The sequence below is a fragment of the Cygnus olor genome, chromosome 18 (assembly GCF_009769625.2).
Source record: "Cygnus olor isolate bCygOlo1 chromosome 18, bCygOlo1.pri.v2, whole genome shotgun sequence".
Taxonomy (NCBI): Eukaryota; Metazoa; Chordata; class Aves; order Anseriformes; family Anatidae; genus Cygnus; species Cygnus olor.
The window spans coordinates 5,994,955-6,020,066 of record NC_049186.1 but is presented as its reverse complement, the minus strand read 5'-3'; the positions used below and the strand labels follow the sequence as shown (position 1 = coordinate 6,020,066).

The 25,112-nt window shown below is 44.0% G+C and overlaps 2 protein-coding genes across 4 annotated transcripts; one reads left to right on the top strand and one right to left on the bottom strand.

The window, feature by feature from the left end:
- Nucleotides 1-702: 702 nt before the first annotated feature.
- ARMC7 (armadillo repeat containing 7) lies at nt 703-3,208 on the top strand. The gene is made up of 3 exons (XM_040530799.1): nt 703-1,029; nt 1,140-1,283; nt 2,209-3,208. The coding sequence occupies exons 1-3, from the start codon at nt 963-965 to the stop codon at nt 2,544-2,546; spliced, it is 549 nt and encodes a 182-aa protein (XP_040386733.1). The 5' UTR covers nt 703-962; the 3' UTR covers nt 2,547-3,208.
- Nucleotides 3,209-8,839: 5,631 nt separating this feature from the next.
- JPT1 (Jupiter microtubule associated homolog 1) lies at nt 8,840-19,175 on the bottom strand. Of its 3 annotated transcripts, none has more exons than XM_040530802.1 (5): nt 18,965-19,175; nt 16,280-16,422; nt 15,590-15,687; nt 13,599-13,626; nt 8,840-9,117 (listed from the first exon to the last, which is right to left on the bottom strand). In XM_040530802.1, the coding sequence occupies exons 1-5, from the start codon at nt 19,018-19,020 to the stop codon at nt 8,969-8,971; spliced, it is 474 nt and encodes a 157-aa protein (XP_040386736.1). In that variant the 5' UTR covers nt 19,021-19,175; the 3' UTR covers nt 8,840-8,968. The 3 variants fall into 3 exon arrangements, with proteins under 3 accessions (XP_040386736.1, XP_040386735.1, XP_040386737.1); XM_040530801.1 differs by lacking the exon at nt 18,965-19,175 and adding an exon at nt 17,981-18,002; XM_040530803.1 differs by lacking the exon at nt 18,965-19,175 and adding an exon at nt 17,561-17,582.
- Nucleotides 19,176-25,112: the final 5,937 nt, after the last annotated feature.

The following is a 25,112-nucleotide window of genomic DNA, read 5'->3' as shown; positions in this document are numbered from 1 at the left end:
GGTAGGAGTGACTATCAGCCCAACATGCTTGTCACTGATGCCATGTATTCGGTGGATCAGACCACGTTCAATTTCCTTTCTGTGAAAATCAAGTACTCAAGATAATACCAAAAACATCTATTCAGACTGCTCCCTACTTTATCTACAAAAGAACCTGTAGTCATTTAATTGCCTCAATAAAATCAGGGCAAATTTCTGCTGAGCCTACCCCCAGTGCATGGTATTTATGTACCTTCACTTAGGGATTTCCACAAAGTGAACCACGTTTGAGTCCACTTGTGGTGCACGTAATGGCATTTTAATTAGAACTACTCTTCTTCAGAATCACCTAATTGCTCTGCGTTTAGACCAGGATGTTGTACAACCAGGGAGGAATTACCTGCTACCGTTTTAAGTACCTCCTTCATTGCTTTATTTTTTTTTTCCAGGTAGTTTACCTTACCGTGCATGAGAAGTGCTTAAAAACCCCAAATTTCACCAAACACAAAGTGAAATACCGAGACGCGAGTTTATTTTTTTGTAGTTATCAGTAACAGGCTTTATTTATTTGCAGTTATCAGTAACAAGTAACACGGCTCCATCGGTTTCCAGCCCGGACACAGGGATTGAGCCAGCGCCTCCAACATCCCCGACCCCCTGCCCCTGCCGCGGAGGAGGAGCCGCGGCCGCCGGTTGAGGAGAGCGACGCCCACAAAATGGCGGCCACCGCCTGAAGACAGCGACGCCCACAAAATGGCGGCCGCGCCTTGCCCGCCCACCCCTCCTGCGGAGGACCCCGGTAGGGCTCAGCTGGGCGCGGCGAGGCTTCGTCCCTTGCCCCGGCGTCATCCCGGCTCTTTCCCGTGTGTGGCCGGGCCCTGGCCGTGTGTGTGCGTGGTCCACCGCGGTGCCCGCCTCCCCCCCGGGGAGGGGAGAGCAAAGCACCGGTCTCTCTGCCACCGAGCTCGTTGGGGAGCAGCGGGATGGAGCTGGGGAGGCTGGAGTACCTGCAGGCCCTCGTCACCGAGTTCCAGGTGACGGACAGCTCAGGTAACCCCACGTTTAAAAGTTTGAGCTCCATTGCTTGCTAGTCTTTATGTCACACGTGGCAGGTGCCTCTGGCACCATCCCCTCCTTCACATGGTGCTTCTCCCTTGCAGAGGCCAAGGAGCAGGTGCTGGCCAACCTTGCAAACTTTGCCTACGACCCCAAAAACTACGAGTATCTCCGGCAGCTTCAGGTCCTGGATCTGTTCCTCGATATGCTGACCGAAGACAACGAGACCCTTGTGGAGTTTGCTATTGGTAAGAACTGCACCCGAGTACCTTCATAAAACAACCCATAGGGGAAAGGAATGACAGGAGCTGGGATGCCCACCCCAGCACTGCCATTCAGCATCCACTCTCACCCCAGGTTCAAGAAGGCAGGTGACAGTAGCTGTACTGCATTCTGGCAAGCCCTTGGTTAGTGGAAAGTGAGTGGAATGGGGTAAGAGGAAATGACTTTAAGGGCAGTATGTCTCCTCCATTTTAATATAGCTGCTGTGCTTAAAAAAACCCGATGCTTTCTGGAAAGGATTTTATTTTTTAAGACTCTTAAGAAAACACTAGCTGACAGCAGTACAGTGCCCTCTAATGACATACAGGGGGAGGAATGTTCTGGTAGAAAATCTCCAGGAAGAATAAAGAAAACGGCCCAGGAAGCAGCTAAAAGTTTTCCAACCAAATCTTACAGAAAACCTGGATACGTATTTTTGTATTAGAAAACATGGATCGGCAAAATATTGGTCAGCACTTAAGAGATCAGCACCTGTACTCAACTGGATTTAAGGAAACAATTTCTATTACCACACTAAGTTGGAAAAAAAAAAAAGGTTATGTAAGATAATTAATACCATCTTGCAATTCCTGAGATGTAGAGTATTTGTCTCTTACTGTTCAGGAAAAATATCTTAGTGTACTGCCTTATAAAAAGGAGGAAAGATTGAATGGCCATCCAAGGACAACCCAGTGCGAGTGTCTAAAGGGGCAGGATCAGATTGTGTTAGTATCAATAAATATAAACCTATAGAATACATTCAGGCTGTTGCCATTTATTTCCAAATGGAAGTGCCCAATTCCCAAACAGGGAAAAAAAAGGCAGAGGGGAGCAGAGAGAAGAGTGCATCCTGTTAAGTGTGCAGAAAGAATTTGTCTTGCCTGTGTCAGACACTGTCTTTTGCTGTTTCAGGTGGTCTTTGTAACCTGTGCCTGGATAAAACTAACAAAGACTATATTCTGGAGGCCAATGGGGTAGAGCCCATAATAAATTGCCTCTCCAGTTCCAACGAGGAGACCGTCATGTCAGCAGTCACAACGCTGATGTACCTGACAACACCGCAGTCCCGCCAGCAGACCACAGCTCTCCCAGTGGTGGAGTGCATGCTTCGCTTCTCTCTCTCAGCCAGCAGACGGCTAAGCAATCTGGCAACTGTCTTCTTGGAGGATTACTGCACACCTCTGCAGGTGGAAGAGGCTCAGAACCTAAGCAAGCACACAGCAGTAGGGATTCCTCTCCCTAAGGACTGAAGATACCAGAGCATTTGGGAGCTTTTAATGGGGAGGCCTCCCTCTGTTTTCCCAGGTCTCCACTTTCTGCTCAGCAGGTCAAGAGCATGGTGAGAACAATGGAGTGGGAAATTGGTCAGACGAGTGCTGGATTTTAGTTATTAATAAAGAGGACGATACAGCACTATAACAGGCCATGCATAAACTGCAAGCAAATATTTAAAATAAAACAGGTTGTGACTGTTGGACAGCAGGTTGCCAAGTGCAGCTTGCACAAATAATCCTTCCTAGCAATTGTATTTTTCTGTTTGGGTTATTGGGCTGACATCCCCTCCAGTTCTTGGCTGGTTTTGCTGCAGCTCCCCCCTTCATCGTCAACTCAAATGACTTCAAAATGTCACATAAACTTCATTCTTCCTGCAGAAGAAAGATGTTTCCCTGCCCAAGCAATTTGTAATTTTATTACATTGCTTTGGTACTGAATGTTCCAATCCAATCATCATGCCATAGGCTAGTAACTTACTACACAGAACAGGTTGCAGCTATCCTGTAAATTGGGAAGTGGAAAGTTATGTGTCTTTCATTACCACTGGTGAGAAAGGTGAAGATTGAAAAAAGGCTCATGGCACCTTGGCTCACAAGAACAGCTGTCTTGTAAAACCTTCTCTTAATAAAACATTAACTTAAATGCTGTGTAAACAGTTTTGTATAAACTCATAAATATTCCTCTACAGCACTTGCAGTCCAGCCTTCGCCCACTCACTAACACACACGGGCCAGAAATCAACGCCAGCTTGGTCTCCTTTCATTGTCAGCCAATCAAGCAAAAGGCAACCCAAAAGCCAGGGTGGCTAAACACATAAAATACAGGGTTTGGTTGTTGACGACAGTGCTCCCTGAAAGACAACAGCCCGGTGCCTGTGCAAGTTCCAGAGCTTTACTTCCTCTTTTTCCCTCTCTGCTCCCAGTCAGCCCAAAGTACACAGGAGTGAGCTTAAAAGCACAAAAAAAAATCTGCTTGTCTTACAGTATCTCTTCATCAATAGCAGACATCAGGAACAACTCTATAGAGATTAGCTGAATGCAGGACAAGCTTCCAGACACACGGAGAAGACTCGGGATGTCTAATGAGGGCAGCTCACTTCATTTTATAACCGTTTCATCCCAGTAGCACCCCTGCCCTGGTCACAGTGCCCTGCTTCCTGGGGCTGGGTTTCCCTGCCAGCTGATGACCTGGTTATTACCCTGGCTGTGGGACCAACCAGCACCCCGTTTTTGCATTACTGCCTGCATTTGCTTTCAATTTTCAAATGCTCAGATAAGACATTCTTGTGCCTTTTATTATTAGGAAGTCCACTGGCTTGAGTCCAGCTCTGGTCAGTTAACTTTAAGAATTGCAGACCGATGACCGTTTGGTGGCATCTCTGCCGGTCCCAGCACACGAGGCACCGTGACAGTTCTCCCTCGGCAGCCACCATCCCAGCAGCACTCGGGGCTGAGCACACCTCCAGGCCTGCGTCTCATTCTCAGACAGAGAGGTTAAGCTTCCAGTATCTCTTCTTCTACTCTTAAGACACGCAAATCTTACCTTTTCTAGGGTCATACGGAGAACTTCAGCGGTGTCAAGCTAGCATTTTTCCACAGGCATTAAAGTCTTACGTTCCCACGCCACCAAATAGGGCGAAAAGCTTAGTTCTTGCAAGTATTCTTCAAAGGCAGGCTGGCACCCTCTGCTTAGCAATTGTACAAGAATTGCTTTTATCGTCCAGCTGATGATGTCCCTGTTCTATCACCAGTGGAATATGAACACAAAAAAAAAACCCTTTCCAATTAAGCAGCGATGAGTACTCAGCATTAAAGAAATCTCAAATGATGGTGCTCACTCAGCTGTCAAAATTTACAAATCCTGGTAAAACAGCAGACAGAAAGTTGGAAGCACTGCCGGAATTCACACGCAAATCAGAAGAGGTTAAGGAGTCTAGGTGAAAACATGGCAATAAGACCTACCCAGCTCTTTATTTCCACACAAGGCCTCACTGATCTCAGCAACAATTCCTTGGAGCTTTTCCCAAGGAGATTTGATTACAGAATCAGTGTCTGAAAAGCTTGTGTCTGAAATCTCCTTTATCCTAGAGCAAGACAACAGAAACTGGCAACTTTCCACATCACAAAAAAAAAAAGTCTGGCTTTGCTGGGAGAAGAAAGAAATTTGATTTGATGACTCTGAGAACCAGAAGACATTTCTCAAAAACAAAAAAAAAAAAAAAACAACACACCAAACAGCAAAAGTAAAAAAACAATTTTCTTTCTCATCCCACCCTTGCTCTGTCTTTTGGAAGAACCATGTGCCAATTCTCTGAAGCCTAGTCAAGCCACTGTCCCCATAAGTTTGCCTTAGGAAGTCAGCTGTGTAAAGTAGGAGAGCTACCACATCAGATCAGCCTGGAGGTTTGTTTAATCTAATTTTCTGACTTCAGAGTAAGTTCCAAAAACTCTCAGGAACAGCTGCCCAGGTGAGTGACTTCTGGTGACTTCCATTAGTGAGATAACAGCTTGGACACAAAGCTAGGAGACTTATATCTGTGCCTAAGCTTTCCCATTTTCAACACTTACAGTAATTCTAAAAATTCTTCCCACTGCTGGAGATGTTGAATCATTTTTTGAAACTGTCTGGGGACAGGTTTTACATCCTAAACACGTGTAAGATAAATCCCTGCCAACGAAATGGCTACACACCTCTAAGCGCTTGGTTCAGGCAAGTACCGTAAAGAAAGTCTTGAACAAAATGCCTTCTAAATAAAAAGGCTAAGGATTTACAGTGTGAAATTAATGATCAATTTACGATAAAACCAAAAGAATAACCAAACAGTTAAGCAAGTAATGGATTGGGTTTCAAGAGACAGATGATAAGCACCGGCAAAGCACAAACAACACTAAGAGGGCACCGCATAAATCATTATCACAGTGCTTCCAACCCCCAGACACGAGGGTATCTTAACACCTCTGATGTTCCTGGATAGCCCTAGTAGACACCTGTCACAAGGAGCTCAGTGTGTGGCTGATCCCAGTCCAGATTCTGTTTCCCTGCACAGACACGTGGCCCCGCAGGCTCTTGGTGCCTGTGCAGAACTAACAAGGTCTGTATTTTTAACCAGCTGTGTTATTTACATAAAACTTGTAGGATCTCTGCAAAATTATTGTTCCGCCAAATGTACCTAAAACTGCCCAGACATCCAGAGGTTACTGAAGAGGGAGATGGACATGAATACATAGACCTAATTTCCTTATGAAGCCCAACTAACAATGAACAGCAAGATAAGAACTTTCTGCCCCTGCTGATCTGCGTGGGACTCAAGCCACTTATCTGGTTATTTCATTGACACATGTAGAGTCTGGGAACAAACAGGATGAGCATGAACCAAATTAGGAAATAAAGGTGTCAGAAATAGAACCGAAACATTCACATGATCATGATCCCTTAAATTACTTCCATTTCTTTCTTGTCACAGTAAACCTAAGTGAGACTCATAAAATGAACAGATACCTAAACACTACTCACTTCAGCAATAAATTGTGTCCGTTTATATAAAGCAAGAAAGAAAATGTCTACTGCCCGTATTTACTAGTTCCAGAAGTTTCAAGCATCAGCAACCATGGGTCAGAACTCAGTCAGCTTGGAGCCTGTGAAAATACTGTCTGGACCCAGCACCCCAGTTTGTCACACTGCCGCAGAAGCCAGCACCTAGCTATGGAACAGGAAGGAAATGGATGGGAGTTGTCACTTCTTAGAAATAAAAAATAAATAAATTACATGCTCAGTGCAGGATCTTAAAAGTTGACAATGAACTTCTCAGGGAAAGCATATGGCACAGCCTGGATCAGCACCTATCCAGCTTTCTTACAGAGTCCCAGTTGTCCTGTGGTAACAGGAAGGAAGCACGAGTCTGGATTCACCGTATTTATAATTTTGCCTTGCAAATAACTCTGCTATTCATTCAGTCATTAGCAAACATAATGGAAGCTAAAAACAGCAGCAATTTGCACAGATATAGGGTGCACCTCAAGCCTTTTACATATTTTTCCAGATCACTTCCCTACTGTGCACTTGGCTTCTCAGAGCGTGCAGAGGGAGTGATGTAGAAATGGGGCTTTATTAGCCGTATAAGGCCCATATATTATATCTGTATTTTTTGGCCTGCTATGGAGCTACATTAATGCTTTGGAGCGCTCAGGGAGCTGCAGGGACGTTACCACCACTGCTGCAGAGCAGCCTGTGAGCATGATTCTGTGAAGAACTTCACCCTCAGTTATTTTTACACCAGAATCCCTCATTCTCACGCAAGTCTCCCTGAAAAGGGTAGGCAATCTCCCTGTAAGAAGCAGCCTCTTATCACTCTAATTAAGGCTGCTAGCATCAAAGAACTCTCCACAATGCTCCTATGAGCAGGGGAGCCCAAGCTGTGTACTCCCCCTGCCCACAGCACCCCACCACTCACCCCAAGCTCCAGCCTCTCGTACTGATCCGGCACGAAGTCCTGCTGCTCCACCAGCTCCAGGCATGACTCACCACAGAAGCAGGAGAGGAAGCCCCGCAGCATACACCCTTGAAGTCGGCCAGGGCACCGTCCATGTCCACCAGCACCCACGTACCCCCAGCACGGGGTGAGATGGGATTTGCAGGTACGAATTCCCCCCCACCCAGGTAGGAGCAGAGGTGAGTAAACCACTAATTGAGTTTATGCCAATGGTGAGAAACAAAATTGATCAGCAATGATAGCGAGCAGCTGCCTTGTTATGTGTGTCGTGCACCCTTTTAGTGAGTCTCAGCTGTGACCGCAATGCTCCGATCGAGACAGGTAGAAAGGCAACTTAGCTTGCCCAAAGTCTCAGTAACTGTAAAGGAGAATTTAGAAGTTCCTCTGGTTGTGGAGCTTGCAAAGGAAATGGAAATTTATCATTTTCCTCCTCCTAGGGCAGGAAGCAGGTAGGCATGATTTACATGTACCCAGCAGCCAGACAGCATTTCATAACTGCTGTAGGGAAGAACACCCCCAGCTGTAGGAGAGGAAGAGCACATTAGAGCAAATCCAGTTTTATAGGTTAAACATGTAAGACCAGGGCTTCTCCAAAACTGACTTGGAAAGCCAGGGTATTTTTAGATCCTGTTCTTCCAGGAGGGGGAAGGGTGAAAAAGTCACAGTCCCTCCTGCACACATAGTTCTGTACAAATCCCCATGCTGTGGCTTATCACGCAACAGATACCCTCCAGGACAGTAGAGTACTTGATCATTTGGTCTCCCTTGCACCCCCTTTTTGGTCAGGGTCTGATTTATTTTTGTGACAAGAAACTTTCGTTTCCTCTATTCTCTTGAGAAGGAAATATTTCTGGTAAAACAGATTACATGTATCAAGCCATATTGCATGCTTCTCTGTTCTAGAAGATAAAACCAAAGAGAAGTCAGACACTTTCTTCAAAGGGAGATGGCATGTGATGGTACCCCCAGGTCAGGTGTATGAACTCACCTCTTCTGCTCCATCCCACCTACGTTGGAATAAGGCAGGTCTGCTGAGAGCAACGTGGAGCCAAACCCATGAAATAAAACCCACACAGGAAACACTGCTTCAAAATTTCTATATTATTTACTTTAAGCAACAGTCCAGCTTCGTGAAATTACAACACACACTTTAAAGGATGAGATTTTCACCTCATGGTCAAGCACCAGCATGATCATGCACAGCATTGAGTCAGTTGTAAAAAAAAATGCCCTGTAATTTTTATTTATTTTATACGATCCACTCCACCTTCACTGATTAAAGTCTGAATAAATCCCCTCCTAGCATCAGGCCAGGTGGCTCTGGTCATTAGCCCTCTATTTGGCACATACCCTGCTTCGTAGTAGTCTAGTACCAAGATTGTTTTATTTTGTTAAAGGCAGCATGGTGTACACTAACCACTTTAAATGGCACAGCAGGGCTCAAGGCATTTACCACATGCAGACAATGAACTCTTTTAGATCCCTGAAACTCACACGTGGAGGAAGGGACCGCTCTTACTGATTGTTTGCTGGCCTCTTTAACCAGGACTCTAGACCCTTTGTAAAGCTAAGGGGTTCTAAAAATCTCAGTACAAAAACCCGCTAAGCACATTTAGAACCAATCTACTCTCCTTTGAATTACATTACTATACTTCATAAAGCTTTCCCTCAAGTCTATCACTAGAAAACACTCATGTCACTTCCAGTAGATCTGGGGGAAACACAGGACAGAAGTGGAAAAAAAAACAAAACAAAACAAAACTTGATCTCAAAAAAGGATGGAGTACATAAAGTGCTTCTTTTTAATGAAAGAAATTCGAGATGTACAGTCAGGCTCAAGTTGTGCAGTTCACAAGCATGGGGGAAAAGAAACAGACACGAGTTCAAAACAGTCAGGAAAGGAAAGGTTTAACCAAGGACTAGGCTGGACTTGCCACCAGGTGGATTTCTCCTGGACGGTGCAGGTGCTGGTGCTACTGGGCTAGGAACAGGTGCAGCAGGCAGGGATTTTTCTTCATTCTGACCTGGGGCAGCTTCTACATCAGCCTCAGTGTTTTCTAAAAGAAAAGAAGCTTTTAAGGTATTTGATGTAGATAATGAAAGCCAGAGGTTTCTCTGGCTTAGACAGAAGATCAGCTCCACTAAGTTTTCTCCAGGCTTACGGACACACTCAGAGTGCTGCTGTAATCTGCTGGCATGACAGACTTTCAGCTGCCTGAAGTATTTTTCAGAAGAACTCTGATGCCTCACAGTTCAGTTTCAGGCATTCAAGAGTCGCAGTCACTCAGGTACTATTAGGGGATCACAGATTTTTTTTTATGACAAGCAGCTACAATTAAGTCATGTACACAGTCAGTGTACAACCACTCTAACAATTTCAACTCAAATCTGAGCAGTTGCTGGAAACAGGAGCATCAGTGCTTGGAAGCAAGAGCTCAGATTCAAACTACATTCCTTATTTCATAACTCGCGTTTAGAGGGAAGAGTGTCTGACACACACTTCTGAGGCTTCACACAGAACAGACTGGGGAATATCCATGCATGGGTAGGCTCAAGTCTTACATTCCCTGGAAAGCACATGACAGCGTCATCTGCTTTAAATACTTCTGAAGAACCACAAGTGAAGACAGGACACAGAAGGAATTCTTCACAGGAAGCACTTTAGATACTCTAGCAAATAACTAATATATTAATTAGTTGTCAATAAAGTAGGTAAGGACAGCAAGATCATTAGCACCTCCTATTTTTATAAATTAATACAATCAGTTATGAGCCAAAAGCCTAAACCAGCACCAAGATGTCTTCTGATGCTTGGGGGGGTGGTAAGCATGGGTGTGGGTGCATGGCCAGCTCTGTGAATACATATTTCATCTGCTTTTAACAGATCTTAGTTTCATCTAACGAACACTAGCTCTCTTTTTGGAGGATTTGGGAACATCTGCACATTCACCTTAACCAGTACCTTCATGATTTTGCTCATCTTGATTATATTCCCTCTCTCCTAGCCTTCTTTTCTGACTGAAGATGCACCACCATTTTAGTCTCCTCGCAAGGCAGTTGCTCTACCTCCTTGATCTTTTCTGCTACCTTCCTCTGCCCCTTCTTTACCCCCACTACAACCATCTCATCTTCACACTTCAGGGACTGCACACACAACACAAGATGCAGGCATATCGTTGTTTAGAAAAGCAAAACATCTTCTTTCCAGTCCTCTTCCAGATGACATTCAACAATTTGTTGCCTTCCTCCAAACATTTCAAAGAATTTTCAGTAGTTAAACACAAGGCAGATCTTGAGAGTTAACTGCTACACAGAGCCAAACATGGGACTGGCATGGTTTACATGATTTTTTCCTAGGTGGTTTAAGTTACTATTTTTTCCTACTTATTCATGCAAAGACCTTTTAATCTGCCCACTTTGTTGAGTTCTTCTGACCGTAAGATTTTTCTCACCATCAGCACATAGAAAGAGCTTAGCTATCACCAACAAAATTGGAGACTTCACTGTTCATTACCTTTTCCAGGTCATGGATGAAGACACTGAATAAAACTAGTCCAGTCCCAGCACCACTTCCCATGGCTCATTTTTCCAACCTGAAAAGCAATCACTAAACCCTACTGTTTGCCTCCTATTATTCGGCTATTTTCTAATCCACAGGAGATGCTTTAAATCCAATGCTGTGGCAACGTACTGTTGGTTTTGAATTGTTTTGTGTTTTTTTTTTTTTTTTAATAACTTTTGATGCAGGATTTTATCAGAAATGCGGAAAACACACTCATGTGGGGAAACGCACTCAAAGAACCCTATAACAAAGAACCCTAGCAGCTTAGTATAACCTCCATGCAGTCAGATAATTTACAGTATAGATTCTCTGCTGCATTCATTAACCCACAGGCACATCTGAACAAAATAGTTTGAATACTAAGTTTTAAGCTTGAAGCTTCTGCAGCTCATGCATACCACTGCCTGCTTACTCAGCAAGCTGAGAACAACTGTGGCCATGCCCGCTGTTCGTACAGCACTGAATGCTTCATTGTCTGTACTTCAAGCAGACAGCCCAAGTACTATGAAGTACTCGCCATGATAATCTGTCTACCGAATGCCAGACTTCACCTTCCAGTGTATCGTGTAAAGGCAGTCACTGGTGACAGTCAATTAAGCACTGTCTAGTTCTCCTTAGCTAGTCACATTCATCAGCTACACAGCACTAACTGAATCACAAAAGAAACATGAATTACTAGCGCAGGAGAATTTGGGGAAGTTGCTATAGCATGTTAGAGACTCATTTAGCCAGCTGATACACACAATAGTTCTTCCCACATAATCAAGGTATAGCACAGTTTGCTAACCTAGAAACTGAAGTGGTAAAAGGCAACAGGATCAGATCAAATACTGAAGTTCTTCCCTTATCAGAAAGGATATAACCTCTGAGTCAGTTTGCTAGTGAGTACACTGCAAACTATTGGAACCCTTGATGCACAAAAAGGAACTATAGATCCCAAACAGGAAGTATGAACACTTCTGCAAAAGGAACAACTCTTCATCCCCTAGTCAGACATGATTAATAAAAATGCATATCCCACTTGACACCTACTTGGGGTTTTATTATCAGTTACATATAGAAAATCATTTCCAAATGCAGAAGAGGAAACTTTTAATGATGGGAGCCTATTAAAAATCTAGTCATGCTGTGAATTTATAAGCTGACAGCTTTTATTTGGAGGCATATTCATCCCCTTTCAAACCCAGGAGACAGCTATGCAATGTCAAGTGCAAAATTACACGTGCAACAAGTGGGACGTTCACCACCCAGTGTCTGCCATCTCACACAGCGGGAATATCAAGTGGTGGAGTGAAACAGCCAGCTCAACAGGACTCTGTGCTCCATTAAGCTAAGATACCCAAATCTATCAAAGGGAAAGATTAATTTAGCAATGCATCAAGATCCTCAGGTATCTGCCACCTACACCACTTCCAGGAACCATTAACTTCCTACTCCTTCCTAAGTACCACCAGTGGAAGCTGAACAGCCAAACGTGTCAACCATTTTATTTTGCCATGTCTGTCTTCAAAAGTTTAATTTTTAGTTAACAGCAGACAACTCCAGTTAGGAACACTAACTTGGTGTTACTGTCCAATAACAGATTGCTTATTCACTGATTTGGAAAGCCACTTCCCAGCATAGATACACTCAGTACTTGATAAGGGCTTCCTTTATTGTCACCTTCTGGAAACAAACCAAAGGCCAACAAGTATTAGACCTGTGAAAGTGGGAACTTGTAAGAGTCAGGAATATCATTTTGTACTTAAAGTTTCAGTCAGGTGTTGCTAACCCAGGCAGCCGTATTTCTGCTGCCTCCAATGCCACCTCCTCTTGCCTCACCACTCCTTACAGGCTGTCTTCTAACCCCAGAGTGAGCTGCTTTAAACAAGTACCAGGAGAAGGAGCAGAGCCCTCAGACCAGCGTACTTCTGTTATCAAACCACATTCTCCTACCTGAGGCACAAACTCTAACTGCCCACTAGGATGCTAATTAAGATCAGACAGACAAGGGAAAGAAAGACTAAAGCAGCCTGCATAGTTTTATTAGAAGCAGTGACGTTGTATCACAGACTGCCGGAGGAACAAGACTTATTTAGGCCAGAGATACCACTTAGAGGTAGTTAATAGGCACTCTGGAAAACCTCTCACCCTCCCAGCAGAAGTCTGCTCAGGATATGCAACTGCTAATAGCTGTAGTGATCTTCCACAACTCTTAGGTGTTAGAAGTAACACACAGTAAAGTACTTGGTCAACACACACATTCCTCACATCAGGAAGTAAGCTATTCCTAAGGTAAATCTTGCAAAGGAGAGATTTCCACCCTCAGAGCTAAAAAAAAAAAAAACAAAAACAAACAAACAAACAAAAAGCACTTCAAGTAAAAATGCATGCTGCTAGGGGAAGTTCCTCTGTTTACATGAAGGGTTCAGTATGCACATGCACTTCCTTGGCAAAAATCTGCATTTAAAAAAGCAACAGGAACTTAAAAGCTAGTTAATGCAGATGCTTTCAGATGCAGTAGCTGTTCCTGCTTATTTCTGTGCATCAAGTGTTTGCTGTGTGGAAAGACACTATGGAAAGAGGTAAACTGATGAGCTAAAATCTATGAAGTTGACTGTACTATTTAATTATAAGTTACTAAAAACAGTATTATAGTTTTTCAATGACTTAAGCCTTTGCAAGATGGTATCCACCTTGCCTCCTAGTACTTAAACAAATCTTGACACCAGCTGCTGCTGGCAAAATAAATGAACAGGACTGTTCTTGTTTTTAACCTGATGACCGAACAGAAGCATTGTGCCATTGCATTCCATATCCACTCTTACCAACTTCCACTGAAGTAGTGAGGTCATTTTATTGATTTGATGGAATCAAGGGAGAACCCCAAGCTGTCTGTCTTGAGGGAAACCATTTGCATATCCCATGACCTCTTCTATTTCAACGGAGAATAAGTACAAACTGTTTTTACTAGAAGAGCCTGAAGGAGTCACTCACCAGAAGTTTCACCACCACCATCTCCTCCCTAGAAGAGAGAGAGGAACACGTTAGATCTCATACTCAAAAAAGTATTTTCCCCCTACCTCCATCAAAAGGGTACTCAATACTCCGTGCTGTGGCCAGACACAGCTGGTCAGGCACGCTGCTCTGCCCAACAACACTCTGACAGACCCAACGAAGAACTTTTAGAGCAAGAACAGGCTCTTAGGAGGCAGATATCAGAGTAGCATGGCTGGTTCTAGATAAGTATTTATGCAGATTAATATGATGGTTTTGTAAGCACCAGTTCTCACACAGTGACTAATTGAATTTTATCAACTGCTTATTTACCTGACATACTTTTAAAAATTCCAAAACAGACAGACAGTACCAAAGTAATCTTGATGACCTCTAATATATGGTATACTTGGTACTCCCACACTGTGAAGGATGCAGGTGTCTTACAGCACTATTATATACAGCATCATTCATCAGGCAGAACTGACGGTAACCAGAACGTTGCAATTGCCAAGCAGTAATGACAAGAAAATCATACTCTAAGCAATCAGAAACATTTCGGTGTCCTCTCCTTTCTCCTAAGCAACTCTTTCCAACACCAAACATTTATCTCTAGCAAGGTCAAAAACATTTGTTCCATCCAGGATATTTAACTTCATTTGTGAAATATCAAAAAGTTTTAGACAATGTTATAGATAAAGTTTTCTTCATTACACAAACAGCTGAACATTCTTTTCATACTCATTCGGTTCAGACTGTAACGACACAAAGATACAGAAAGTCCGCCAGCAGCAGCAAAGGCTTCTCAATGGCATGAGGTTTTATCAACTTCCATAGACTTAACGTTGTTAATTACACAGTGAACCTGCAGTCGTTAGGGTATTAGTACACACAAATGCATGCAAATATATCCCCTCAAATCTCAGACTGGGCTATAGTACATTAGCTCCAGCTTCTGCTGCTTGTAGCTTTAATCACTGCACAAAATTAAAGTATTCTGCATTACAAAAATCATGTTTGCAAAGCTGAGAACCACAAGACAGAGTATTTAATACAATTAAGTAGAAAATAGAATTAGACTAAATAGTTTACTGTTGTTTTCTGTGGTAGCAGCTATAAATTTAATCTTGTATTTGCTAAATTGGAACAAGATATTTTATGCAACAAGAAACAATTCTATGGCTCAGTGAGGCTATTAATAACAAAATGGGTTAAACTGATGCCAGTTATCAAAATAAAACTTGCTATTTATAACCCATAAGGTTATACCCAAAAGGTATCTATACAAGATTTAAATGGTGATTTACCTACAAAGTTCTGTTCTGAAAACCTAAAGCTCAAGAGGTTTCTTTTTTTTCACTTATGGAATTTGTTTTTGCAAGTGCAGTCTGCTCTAGGTTTCCCTTTTTTTTTTCTTATGTTCAGAGGAATTATTACTCTATGTCCTGTTTTTTCCATTAACTATAATCATACATCAATCAAAAGCCATGTTAACACTATAAATTATGCTCCATATTGCTATCAAGTAGTTTACATAGAAAATAACACTTCTGATGGTATTACTAAAGAGAGTAACAGAAATAAAACAAGCACTCATGCCATTGAGGGACATGGTGTTGGGATATGAAACCAAGGCCCTCGTAAGTCAATAAATCCACACAGTTCAACGTAGGTAACTATTGTTTGTACAATCTGTTAAAAAATAATTAAAACAATTAATGCTGAAGTGAGATCTCACACCACTTCATTACTGTCCACCAATAAGAAGAGTTAAGGGCTCTAGAAAGCACTCCTTTGAGAAAAATCCAAGCCTCCACCAGCATGCTGTAAGACTATCATATGGAAAAGAGAACCTTCAGGACAAGAACAGGTTTGAGAATAAGACTTTGAATCCTGCAACACTTTCAACTGAGTAACTATCAGTGATAAAGCAATCACATACAGAGAGCAAAGTGTCCCCTTATCAGGCTCTTCGTAGTTAACGTACTGACCTTTGGATCTACAAAGTCTCCATAGTTAGCATCAGTTGAGTTTCTTCTTTGTGGTCCAGATGATTCACTGTCTTCTCTGATTTCACCTGGCTTAGTCCCTAGAAGCAGAGATTGATTCCAATCGGTTGCAAGATTAACTTACTGGGAAAGCAGATGAAAACTGATGTGGTGCTCTTCTTTTCTGAATGACAGCTTTACCATCCCAAGGTTTGTCCTGGTTCTTTACATAACGACTCACAAATTACAATTGTACAGCTACATCTCGCGCAGTGTCCCAAGGCCAACCCTACTGGAAATGCTCTGCAGAAATGGAAGCTTAACCCCAGCTGCAAGTACAACACAAAGCTAAACTTCCTCTGATTAATCAAGATCAGCACTCTTCCACATACTAAGAAACAAGTTTGCCCTATTGTAACATGATTAATTTGGAGATATCACATCCAAAATACATTCCTCTTAGCTATCTGCTTGCAACACCTATGTCCAAGACATACAGTAAAAGGTAATTTTGAAGAAGAGTTTGAAAGTAATTCAAAAAAGAAAAATTCCTATGCAAGTAGACATCATTTCTAGCCCCAAACTACCAAATAGGAAGCGAACTCAGGTTTCCACATGCAGCAGCACCAGGCCAGCACCAAGAATGGATTAATGCATGTCAGCAGACCTGCGAACAAAGCACTACATTCTTACCCGATGATTTAGCCCAAGAAGGTGGATTTTCTTCAGGAGTTCCAAAGATGCTGGATGCCATTTTGTTCCTTCGCACAGGTTGTTCTTTTGGTTCGTCAAAACCCAGGGAAAAGTTGGACCCGCCACCAGGAGGACGCAGCACTCTGAAGAGAAATTCAACTTTACAACCTTGGGTCTTTATAATCCGCATTACTGAGCAGCACTCTAACACGTAAAACAAGACTAATAAGCTGAAAGATCATTGTTGGCTCTTGTAATGGGCAGTTAGTTGCATGGGGTACGTTCTGCCCAAATGGAAACTATGTGAGATGACTGTATTATGCATTGGCTCTTAATAAATGACACTCACTGTTATGTCTTCGGTGCATAACTCAGCCTATAAAGCTAAATTGCTTGCTAGCATTCAGACAAAGTACTACATCTCCACTGCTCTTCTTTGGTGACATTTATCAAAACCAAAATACTCCTGTACTCTACTTGTGTCCTTGCTTCACTTGGTGTCAACAAGAGCTGCCACCAGTCTTCAGTGTCTGACCAAACTAAATATATATATATAATTATATAGGCATGCCAGAATCCAGCTTTTTTTAGAGAACCCTATGAAGGCAATTAATCTTCAAATTGGCAGCACAGCAAAGACTAAAGTTTGGCACATGAGTCAAAGTGCTGGTTGCATCACTGATGACTGGGCTCCAGCCTCTGTCTAGATTTGTTTCATCAGAAAAACCCTTAGGTCTGCAGCGTGCTACTGCACTGAGCTTAAAGAGATTTGAGCATACCAACAGAAATGTGCTTTCACGATACCCAGTGCCCTCAAAGGAAGACCAGAAAGATCTAGGGAAGGTGCATACTCCTTCTTCTTTTCTAAGAGTTAAATTGAGATGCAACACAAAAACACTTCTCCAGCCTACAATACTCAAGACAATGGCAAGAAAAAAATCACAAAGGTGTTGGAGGTGAGTATTTAGTGTTACTAAACTAGCTAACTGCTTTTTGTTACAAAACTCCTTTCCAAATATATAATTAATAATGCTCAGGAGCTAATGGGAGGATCCCACTATTGCGTAACATGCTTTATGAATCCAAGAACACTTTTGTGATTTGCTGCTTCTCCTTTCTGAATTAAGGGATATAGTATAATGGTCTTGAATCACTCCATTACCTTTTTTCCCCGGAGGAAATGTCCCTGTGTATTTATTTTCTTGGCTACATCTGTTACACTTACTAATTTGAAGAACAGATTGTTCAAAAAAGAGGGCTCATCCCCTCATCTTACGTCACCTTATTTTACCACAGCAGTGAAACCAGTATTCTCTTAGCAGCATGACAGTTTCCACAGAAGGTCTTAATGAAAGTAACAGAAAAGGCAACTGAAGCAAAAAAAGCAATCACTCAAACTGTTTAAGAGAAGTAATCACTTTTGCCAATCCAAGACAAAAGGTTGACAGATTTTATTAGAAGCTTCTCTCGACCCCGAAATGCTTTAACGTGCTTCATCAAAGCTACAACTCACACTTCAGGCAATGAAGTGTTCTTAAAATTGCACCTGATACCCGGTGATGTGCACTGAAAATTCATCCGCATCCAGGATGCACTTGTCAAGAGGTTTTTCTTTTTTTTTTTTTTCTTTTTCCTCCACCCCAAAGAAAAAAAAAGCTACAAGCGAACAGGAAGCATCTGCTTTGTCAGGCCAAACCTTACAGAAAAGACAGACGCCAAGGCTCGGTGCTAAACGCAAGCCTGCTCTCACTGCTGCAGCATCCACCAGCACCGTGCACGCCTGCCCAAGTGCCGCGCATCCCTTCGAGCCGTACTTGTCAAGTTTTCTTTGTTCCAAGCAGGGCCACGGCTTCCTCCACGGCGATGCTGCCTCCCCGCTCCCCACCCAGCTCCCCTCGGCCGCCCGCTGCTCCCCCGAGCCCGGCTGCGGGGTGGGAGCCGGGGCAGGGCTTTGGGTCCCCCCCCCGAGCCCCGAGAGCCACCCAGATCGAGCAGCCGTCCGGGGGTGGCTCACCCAAACCCGCAGCGGGGCGTGGGCGATCAGCCGCTTGGGCCGGCCGGAGGTCGGTGCCCGCTGCCCCCTCGGCGGGGGGTGCCCGAGGTGGGGGGGCCCCAGAGCAGACAATGGCGCCTGCCCCCGGCCGCGCCCAGCCCGAGGAAACCCCCGGGGCTGCCCCGCCGAGGGGCCGGGGAGCAGCGGCACGAGGAGGGGGGAAGCAGCAGCAGCAGCCATGGAGGAAAAGGGGAGACGGGGGGGGAATCGGGGCGCGGTGCCCCCCCCCTCGCCCCCTCCCCCGGCTGTGGCTGCGCAGCGCGGAGGGAGTCGCCTCCCTTCTTTGTTAGGAGGCGGCTGAGGCAGGCGGGAGGCCCGGGGTGGGTGTGGGGAGCTCCCACCGCCCCCGGCCCCGCACACCCACACACACCCCGGGCAGCTGCGGCAGGACGCGGCCTAACCCCCCCGGTACCCCCCTCAGAACCCCCCGGAGCCCACCCCCGTACTTGCCGGTACCCCCCGTACCCCCCCCCGAGCCCCCCCGGTGGGTGCCCTCCGCCCCCCCCCTACACACACACAGCCGCTCCCCACCCCCCCGAGGCCCTGAGAGGACGGGGGAGCCCCAGCCCCCGCTGCCCTAACGGTCCCCAGGGCCACTGTCGCCGCCGCCGAGCCCCGCTCCCCCGGCGGACCTGGAGCTGTTCCTGCCGCTGGGGTCCATGCCCGAGAAGGTGGTGGTGGTGGTCATGGCGGCGGGCGGGAGGAGGTGGAGGCAGGGGAGAGGGCTCCGTCAGGAGGCCGGCGGGAGGTGACGGTCCCGGGAACGGAGCGCACCCCTTCCCCCCCTCGGACCCTGCCGGTGCTGCTGCCGGTGACAACTGCAGCCGCCGCCCGCACCGGCCGCGCATTTTATACTATCCCTAAGGCCCGCCCCCTAGCTGCTTTCTCATTGGATGATTCAAACCCAACCCTGGGCTCCCATTGGATAATGCCTTGCCATTCTGCCCTTTGGCCCGCCTCGCCGTCTATTCCGAGGAGCCTCGGCTCAGCCTTAAAACCCCATTGGTGAAGAAATACGTCTGCTCTACGGCGACTGGCTGCGCCTGGGTGGCGGTGCCCTTTGTTGATGATTGGCGGGAGGGCGTGTCGCTCAGGGGAGGCGAGCTGCGATTGGCTCAGCCGCGCATGAGGCAAGACAAAAGTCTCTCCGGCCTTCCCCTGGCGGAGGCTGAGGGCTGTGAGGAGCAGCTCCCCCCTCTTCCCCCCCCCCCCCCAAACCACCTCAGGCGCCCACCCCGGCGCCCCCCGGCCCTCCCCAGGGCCTGGCCCCTCGCACCCATCCCCACCCGGGGAGGGAACCTGGCCTCCAGCAGCTCGGTTCCCTCAGAGCACAGCGCAGCCCCCGAGCCTTTGAACAATAGGCAGGGAGGCCATGGAGGTGCTGAGGTGGCCGGGTGGGGCTGAGGTGGCTCCCGAGGCTGGTTCCATCTCCAGCAGTGCGTAGGGAACATCCGACAGCCTGCAAAGACACAGCAGGCGGCTCCAGGAGGGCCAGTCCCAAAATGCCCTCACCAGATTTTGGAGCAGAGGATTATTCTGGGCCAATGAGGCCCGTCCCACAAAGTGTTGGGCATGTGGAACACCAAGCCCATGGCTGAAAGGCTCCACGCTTCTGTTCTGGGTATCCATCCCCAGTGCCAGCACAAAACTTCGATGGCACAGAGGGCAGCAGTCATCTAAGCCAAACCCACCTTCGGTTCAGTGACTGAGGCCTTCCTGACCTCCACATAGCTTTCAGACACAGACGCTTCCTTGGTCAGCACTACTTTTACTCCAAAACTAATGCACTACGACCACACGCTGAAATTATTCCAATTAGCACTTGCATAAAGGAGAAGAGGGCAAGAATACCCTTGCCTGTTCTAGACATCCCTCCCAATTTGCACTAACAATAGCTTTTAATGCCCTCCAAACACTTTTCTCTAAATAACAGTTTTCTAGAAATATATACAATATATATTTTTGTCTGGAAACTGCAAGCTCTGATTGTGCTGCTTTGCTCTGTTTACAAAATGAGATCAAGTGAGTGAATTATCATCAACTGAATTATCATCAGCCTTAATATCAATACAACTCAGAAAAGAGTTGAAATGCTAGAACTACACAAGCAGGACCATAGTATTTTATTTTTATATAGGATCTATAAAAATGTTAAAAAACAGAACCCCACTATCACTATGTAGATCCCCAGGGAATTCTCTGTCACATCTTTCTGACGGTAGATTAAAGGAAAGTTTTAAGCATGATGACACAGTTGTTTTAATTCTATTATCCCTTACGGTTGGACATTAAGTCAAACGATACCTGCTTGCAAGCAGGTAAGCCTCTGCTCTCTCGGGAACTTTCAACAGTATTTTGTCATCGAAAAGCTTTTTATTCCAACCCACAGGATTTGAATCTTAAGTTTGAAAACTGTTGTAGCCCTGAAACATGCAGAGACTTTTTTTTTTTTAAGTCAATATGAAGAAAAACCTGTTTCCTCTGACAAAGCTAGTTTTAAAATACAGCTTTAAGATTCTAAAGCTTCAGTATTTTCAAGGGACTCCACTAATCTCTGAGGTGCTGAGACAGTCATGACTGCAGGTTATTCTTTAAATAAAAGCTGCTTTGCCAATTATTTACCCATAACAAGATCAAGGGGTTTATGAAGATCGCTACAGAAACTGGGCTTACAGTCCTTTCCAGGATGATGACATTTGACCAGAACAATTCTCAGCAGCTGTTTGAAAACCTCAGGAACCAAACAATTCCACCTGTTGCTGAAACTCATCTTGCAATGAATGCAAAAAGCATCTGGAAGTCTGAACAAGACTCCAGGAAACGCATAGCAGGGCTGGGCAAGGAGAGATGCCATTGGCCTGTGAAAAAAATCAGCTTGATGATCCTCCTGTGGCCAAGAGGTTTTTCTTCATGCGTATCTGCTATTTATGACAGTCACAAAAGACATCCTTTTTCCGAGCACATCATACAAAAGAGGTTTTGACTCAGTCTTGTCTTCTACCATCAATTCATTCATAGCTATAAGTAGGAAGTATGCCTCAGCTAGTAATTTTTGTTACAGCTGGATTCTGAGCTATCCAAGATTTGCATCTGAAGTGATGTGTAGTGAAGTTCAGCGGAATACAGGTATCCTACAGGTGCCGAGCGTGTCCTACTGAGCAGATGCTGTATTTCGCAAGGGTTGTGAAAGTTGCTTTGGTGCTTCTCTACATCTTCAGGTAAAATTTGTAACAGTGAGTTGCAGTTTGGGAAGGAGGTTTGAACCACAATGTCCAGACTTCTATCAAAGCTGCAGAGATGTAGTTCCAAACATAAAAAGCAGAGCAGCCAATTCTTGTCGCTTTTTTGTCTGAGCATCAATTATAACCAACTCTGCCAGTGTACTCCAAAGCATTGTTGTTTAGTGAAAAACAGACATCCATCACTGGAAGAGGAAATCAGTATCTTCACAGATTCCCTCAGAGTTCCTTTTATTCCATTTTTGTCTTGTCTGAGTTTGTTTAAACTGCAAAATTTTCTTAATCAAGTGATCCTACAAGAGGCCTTGCAGAGCATCAGATCTACTTTAATGAGATATATGTCTTAGATTCTCCCTTTCAGCATCCAGTCCATGAAAAACGGCACAAAATCCATCAGAAAGGGTATCCTTTGCCCTCTTTTCCCCCATCCACCTGGAGAATATTCCCTTCCTAATGAGCAACAATCTTCTTAGTACTTTATTTGGGCATCCACAGGCTTAGTCTTTCCCCAGGACTTCAAAGTCACCCTTCTATCAGGATTAATCCTTTGTCAAAACCTACAGCTCCTCCCGTAGTCCCCATTCGCCCTGCAGCTCCTGGCCAACTCACACTTCTGCTCTCTTTCTACCGCACCAACCCTCATTACTTCTAGGACCTCTGCTGTCGGTGAGCCATGTCTTCAGTAGCACCACCAGTCCTACTTCACCCCTCCTGCATGAGCTGAAATCCTTTTCCAGGGAAAACCCTGGAAGTCCCTCTCTCAAAGGGACTCAAAGCACTTCATAAGCACCAAGCAGGCCTCCCAGCATCTCCATGTTAGAGTAAAACCATTAGTCCCATACTACCAGTGAAGAAACCAGGAAACCTCTGAAACGAAGGATCTTGAAGGCCAACCAAAGGCTGAAAATGGACCAAATCCCCATCTTCCATCCCATATTTATCCTCACATTTCTACATCTTCACCACCAGGGAGAAGTGCTGTACTACCAATTAATTATGACATTAAGTACCAAAAAAAAGATAAATTAGAGGATTAAATTATTCACTAACAGAACACATTATTTGCCAACAAGTTAACGGCCAGAAAGAACAAGCCTCAATAAGCCACAGACTGACAAGTATTAGATCACAGAGGTAATACAACTCAAAGTAATGCAAGTTATTTAAATTCTTTCAACTTTTTTTTGTTACTCCAGATCAGTCTATCACACAAGCTGGTATAAGCATACTGGGAAGAGGCCACAATCTAAAACTCTAATAAAAGTCCTCCAATTTATTGTTCACTTTCAACAGAAAGTATTATTTCTTTGGGCCAGTCACATTATACCTTTTCATTAATGTTGCAGTGATGGTCACAATAGAACCAGCAGCCTGCAGACAAAGTGACAGCACTTGGATTACACTGCCTGACTCAGATGTAATGAGGGGAAAATACTAGAAAGAAATACTCTTGTGAAAATAATGTTTGACCATAACCTTTGAGGAGATGTTGCATCTGTTTTGATACCATTGTTACCTTGTAGCAGCAATTATTTTAGTACTGCTTCAGAGAATTTTTCTTTCGAGAACATCTCCATATGTCAGTACAAGAATCTCTCGTTACCACTTGGAGTATTTCCTTACAGTCTTAGCAGTTTAGCATATTCCATTTCAGAATTGCCTTGCACTTCTAGAACCCTTTTTGAATCAGCTTCTCAGACCACTAATTACTAATGCTCACAAATGCCCTTTTAAATCAGTATTGGCCCCATTGCGCAGGTAAACTGAGGTGCTGATTTTCAGGCATTAACTGAATAGGGGTTCAACCAAAATCAACTGTGCTTTCAGTTTGTAATTTATTGCCCCTGTACATGAACGAGAACATATTTCTTTAGGTACCAGAACCCAAAAGTTTTGGATACATCTTTTTTTCTTTTAACTGGAAAAAACAAACAACACCTGTGTCCATTCCACAACTGAAACTGCAATTGTTTGACAGACTGAAGACAGTGTACACGAAAGGCAAGGTCTTATCATCCACAAGGACTCGCTAAAGTATTGTATCCAACTTAACATTTTTTCATTTAAAAGCCACATGAGGAGTATTAACTTAATTGCATGGCAAACACTTTAGAATACAATCTTTGAAAATTGTGAGTAATAACATAATTTGCCCAGGCTCTTGAAAGATCCCAGCTGTTTAATAGATGCAAAAAACTTACCTGTCAACTAGCGTGACAAGGGCTCTTTGCCAGTTTTCCTTTATCCTCTGATATGTGGACTTCTAGTAGTCCACTGGGCTACTAGTGTAAACACAAGAACTGTTAGAAATTAAACCAGGGCAAGCACCTGAAAGAACTCCAAACAATTCGATCCAAGCTCATAGTCTATACCCCTGTACTTAATTGCAGTCACCATCTTACAGAAACATCGCTCAGTACTGTCAGAACTTTCAGAAACATCAGGGGCCAGCTCAGATGAAAAGCAAAAAGATGTTAGAAAAGTGAGAAATGTAAGTGAAATGATCAATACCTCTCCATTTCTTTCAATAGCCTGTTGCTAAATACTAAAGGAAATTTCAACTTCTGGTGAATTAAGGAGTATTTCCACAGCTGCCACGTCAATTCAACATTACAGAAGCCTATGTTTTTCTTATATTTTTTCACAGAGGAATTTTGGTTAGCTAGTCACAATTCACATTAAGTGGTCTCATTTTATTAACAGAACATTATATTACAAGAGCCCTGCACCTAAGTTAATGACAGATGAAATACCACTGTATGAATTTATGAAACTAAGACATTGTTTTTGAAAGCATGCTGCTCAATACCTGTCACTTGACTTTTATTGCCTCAGGAAAAAAATAGACAAGATACAGCAGGGAATTTTTAGCTCCACAGTCTTAACTTGGGCTGAAAAAGCTGTATTTAAGGAGACCTCACCCTTTCTTCAGAAACTAAAGCAAGTCCAAACATCTTTTTTGGCCAAAAAAGATAAAGACAACTTTCGCCTGGGAGAAGTCCTGGCATGACATCAAGTTGAAGTAACTTTATACAGTGTTATCTAGCCAGGTTGAAAGCCAGAGATTCTAAAGCCAAAGAGGAATGTATTCCATGTCTAACCTACGAAAGGTGTTGAAACATATCCACCCTATTTTTTTCTTTAAACAAAAGGAACTTTTTCCAGGCCTTTGTGGCTCCAGATATGAAAACACTTGTTCACAAGAGGCAATTTCAACCTTGCAATGTACCACGGAAGCCTACAAGATACATACCAAAATACGAAATAATCTGTTTAGCAATAGAATTATCTAAAAATCAAAACAATGGCATAGAAAATGACATCCTTCAACTACATAGCCAAAAGCAACTTCCAGAACAGATATTTTTCTAATGTCTATATTAGATGCAATTAAATTAACATTAAATATGTTAAAATTGCGACAGAAGTCAACAGATCATTGTCTATCAACTAAAGGCATAAGCCCATCATTTTGCCACAAAATTAAAGGATTTCCAGATCCTGCAGGTACAGGCCTGCTTCATGAAGTAACTACTACAAA